Source organism: Puntigrus tetrazona, unplaced genomic scaffold (assembly GCF_018831695.1).
Source record: "Puntigrus tetrazona isolate hp1 unplaced genomic scaffold, ASM1883169v1 S000000001, whole genome shotgun sequence".
NCBI lineage: Eukaryota > Metazoa > Chordata > Actinopteri > Cypriniformes > Cyprinidae > Puntigrus > Puntigrus tetrazona.
This window is the reverse complement of record NW_025047681.1, coordinates 3,119,052-3,122,871: the sequence shown is the minus strand read 5'-3', so window position 1 is coordinate 3,122,871 and position 3,820 is coordinate 3,119,052. Positions and strand designations below refer to the sequence as shown.

At 36.1% G+C, this 3,820-nt stretch overlaps 1 protein-coding gene across 8 annotated transcripts in view; it reads right to left on the bottom strand.

Moving 5' to 3' along the window:
• Positions 1-570, bottom strand: part of LOC122331563 (putative mediator of RNA polymerase II transcription subunit 26) — a 274,294-nt gene extending 273,724 nt beyond the window's left edge. For all 8 annotated transcript variants that reach the window (XM_043229082.1, XM_043229079.1, XM_043229080.1 and 5 more), the window contains exons 1-2: positions 431-570; positions 223-282 (exon numbers count right to left, since the gene is read on the bottom strand). In XM_043229082.1, coding sequence (XP_043085017.1) covers positions 223-282; positions 431-447 — 77 coding nt within the window. In that variant the 5' untranslated portion in view covers positions 448-570. The remainder of the gene's footprint in view (positions 1-222; positions 283-430) is intronic.
• Positions 571-3,820: the final 3,250 nt, after the last annotated feature.

The window sequence follows — 3,820 nt, the reverse complement described above, 5'->3', positions numbered from 1 at the left end:
AGATAATAAAAGCTCTCTGAAACACAGCAGCTCTCTTATAAAACAACAGCAGAATTCATTTAAATTCATAAATATAAAAATGTATATAAAAAAAAGTTTAAAAAGTCTAAACACTGGTTACAATGCCATGAAAACCTACATATAGTTAATAAAAAAAGTACTTTGTTTAAATTGTGAGTCATTTATTTTAATAAAATACTTTGATTTTAAAAAAATACTTACTGTTGTAAAGCAGTTCTGGACGTGTCCTCCTGATGCACATTATGTCCATCGAGACACTTGCTATAAAAAACAAATTTCATCTCTCAATGTTAAGATGTAAATTAAACACCAATTTAGACTGATTATAATGTAATTAAAGAACAAAGAATACACTGACGCGTATTTTTTTTTTTTTTTTTGTCCAAAAGATATATTTAAATATTCTTACCTTAAATTGAAACCCATGTTATCTTCACTAACAGAACAGAAAAAAAACTAAAACGAAGATGAATTTGGAACCTGATGTATTGAACCGAACAATATCAACAAAGCCTGAGGTGTTTCGTGTTCTAATGAACATTAGTTAAGGCTGTCTACTTCACAGTTTTAAAAGAACCACCCATTTTAGAGGGAGGGATAACAAAAGTGAAAGTGAGCTTTGAGAATATAAATAAGAAAGAGCAGAAACTTTATTAAGATAATAAAAGCTCTGAAACACAGCAGCTCTTTCTAAAACAACGGCAGAATTCTGATGCTATTAAAAAAAGAAAGATTTCTTCCTGGGGTAAGAAGTTTAGTCTAAACACTTACAAAACCTGCTTTTGAGGTTTGGTTACACTGTATACCCTACATTTTAGATTTTTGGATCAACATTGTTTTATTCCTTCTTTGTTTCCATTTAACATTAAATGAATTGTTTGTTCTGCCAAAAAAAGTCAAAAGTGCATAAACTGTGGTGCAACAAACAAGCACCCATAACACAGAGAAATACAAAGATGGCTTAAGAAAACAAGCACAATTTTGAAATGCCTCAACTTGACATTAAATAATAAACAAGCTTCAAAATCAAGCTCCAGGAAAAAACTAAACAATATATAAGTAAAATAAATCAACAAAAGTCTATCAAACAACAGCCCTTTCTGGATACAAGAAGTAGAATACAAAAATATATATAATATAATATGAGGCACATAAAGATGGATGTGAGATGGAGTAAGATCTTTGCTTGGTGAACATGCAGACGTGTCATATTTCACGTACACTGCTCAAAAAATAAAGGGAACGCTTAAACAACACAACGTAACTCCAAGTCAGTCACACTTTGGTGAAATCAAACTGCTCACTTAGGAGGTGACACTTATTGACGATCAATTTCACGTGCTGTTGCGCCAGTGGCCAATTTGCTAATATTAGCGTTCTCTGGCAAGTGCCAAACGTCCTGCACGGTGTTGGGCTGTAAGCACAACCCCACCTGTGGACGTTGGGCCCTCACGCCACCCTCCTGGAGTCCGTTTGAGCTGACACATGCACATTTGTGGCCTGCTGGAGGTCATTTTGCAGGGCTCAGGCAGTGTTCCTTCCTTGTAGCGGTCCTGCTGCTGGTTGTTGTCCTCTTTCAACCCTCCTCCCGATGTACTGTCTCCTGGTAGCGCCTCCATGCTCTGGACACTACGCTGACAGACATCAACTATTCTTGTCACAGCTCGCACTGAAGAATTCTGTATGACAGTCATCACAATCCTTCCCACAATAATGCCTTCATCAGTTTCCTGAATAACAACATATTTTGTATGTTGTTCCTTTAACAGTTGCCTCATGAGCAACCGTAGTGTTTTCAGGCTGAAAATCATATCCAGGTACAGCTTCCCTAATGACATCGTTGTAGTCACTTACTACAAACTCTGTTGCCTTGTCTGTTACAATAGTGGGAGGAAAGAACTCACCAGCATAAAGAAATGCCTGGAGAAGCTGATGTCTTTCTGCAAGAGTAAAGCAAAGATTTTTAAAGTTATTTAATTTTCTTACACACTGTTTGAAATGAACATGCTTGCCCTCAAACCTTAATGTCCATAAGCGAATGAGTGGACCGAAATGAATAATGAGGTCAGGGTAGTGGCTATTGATGTTTAGGTCTGAGACAGTGGGCAGGAAAAAATGTGTCTTCTAAAATGTAGATACTCAATCAAAACTCTCAAATACCCCATCTGACTGCTGGAAATGGCTGGTGAACAAAAAGTACAACGATTTCCCTTAATAGTAAAATTAGTTGCCAAACTTCATTTGTAACATGGGATTCAATTTTGTCACAAATCAACAATAGCAGCATCCTCAAAAAACACCAGTTTTGTACAGCGTGGCCACCGAGTTTCTCACTTTCTAGGTTAATTTCACAAGGTCTGTCCCTGTTTTCATTACCCAGAAACTGACTGATCTTGCGATTTTAATTCCAGGAAAGTAAAATGTCTGTCCACTTTTACAAGATGTTGTAGGAATTTGTGCTTTGATGCAACCTGTGTTGTTAAAAGCGCTATATAAATAAAAATGATTGATTTAAGGAATGCATGTAATGCTAAATTCTGAAAAAATGTAGGTGCTAATAATTGGACCTAAAAACCCCACATATAATAATAATAAACACAGTCTTAACACACTTAATGGCTGCTCTGTTAATTCTTCATCATCAGTTAGGAACCTAGGTGTGCTGTTTGACAGCAATCTTTCCTTCGAAAACCATGTTTCTAGCATCTGTAAAACTGTGTTTTTCCATCTTAAAAATATAATTAAATTATGAGCTATACTTTCATATTTCTAATGCAGAAATATTAATTCATGTGTTTATGACCTTGAGGTTAGATTATTGTAATGCTTTATTGGGTGGTTGTTCTGCACGCTTAATAAACAAACTTCAGCTAGTCCAAAACGCAGCAGCCAGAGTCCTTACTAGAACTAGGAAGTATGATCACATTAGCCCGGTTCTGTCAACACTGCACTGGCTCCTATCAAACATCGAATAGATTTTAAAATCTTATTAATTACCTATAAAGCCCTGAATGGTTTAGCTCTCTCAATACTTGAGCGAGCTCTTATCACATTATAGTCCTGCACGTCCGCTGCGTTCTCAAAACTCTGGCCATTTGATAATACCTAGAATATCAAAATCAACTGCAGGCGGCAGATCATTTTCCTATCTAACACATAAAATCTGGAACAATCTCCCGAACACGGTTCGGGAAGCAGACACACTCCGTCAGTTTAAATCTAGAATAAAGACAATTTTTCACCAAAGTATTTGAAGTCTTGTTCCCTACAGAGAAACACCAACTGCATTTGATCAGTGCTTGATCTGTTATAAAGACACAGATCTGCTAATTTAAGGTACATAGCAAGTATTTTATGTTTTTTCTTGCCAGATTTTAAAGGGTTTACAACTTCAAAAGAGTCTTGATATAAGATCAAGCCTAAGGCAGATTTATATATTTTATGCATGGTTGCGGTTACATTTTCACCATCCCACACATCCTTTAAAATGTCCTTCAATGGGACATGACTGTGCACATCTCTGTACTGTTCCCATACAGACTTGCAGTTAAGAGGAGATTCAATTGTTTAACCGGTATGTACTGTGCAAAACACTCTTTTCTTGCTTCATTCTGTCCTAGACGAATAGGCATCGGCTTAACATAATGGAAAAGGTTCTTGAAAAAATTATTTTCTTTGCTGATCTTAAGGTATGACTGTTACATGACATAAAATGATCTTCAGCTTTAAGATCGTCAAGAACCATTTTTATCATTGCTTCTGGAACATCAAGTGAAATTAACTTTTCCTGAAGTTTGAG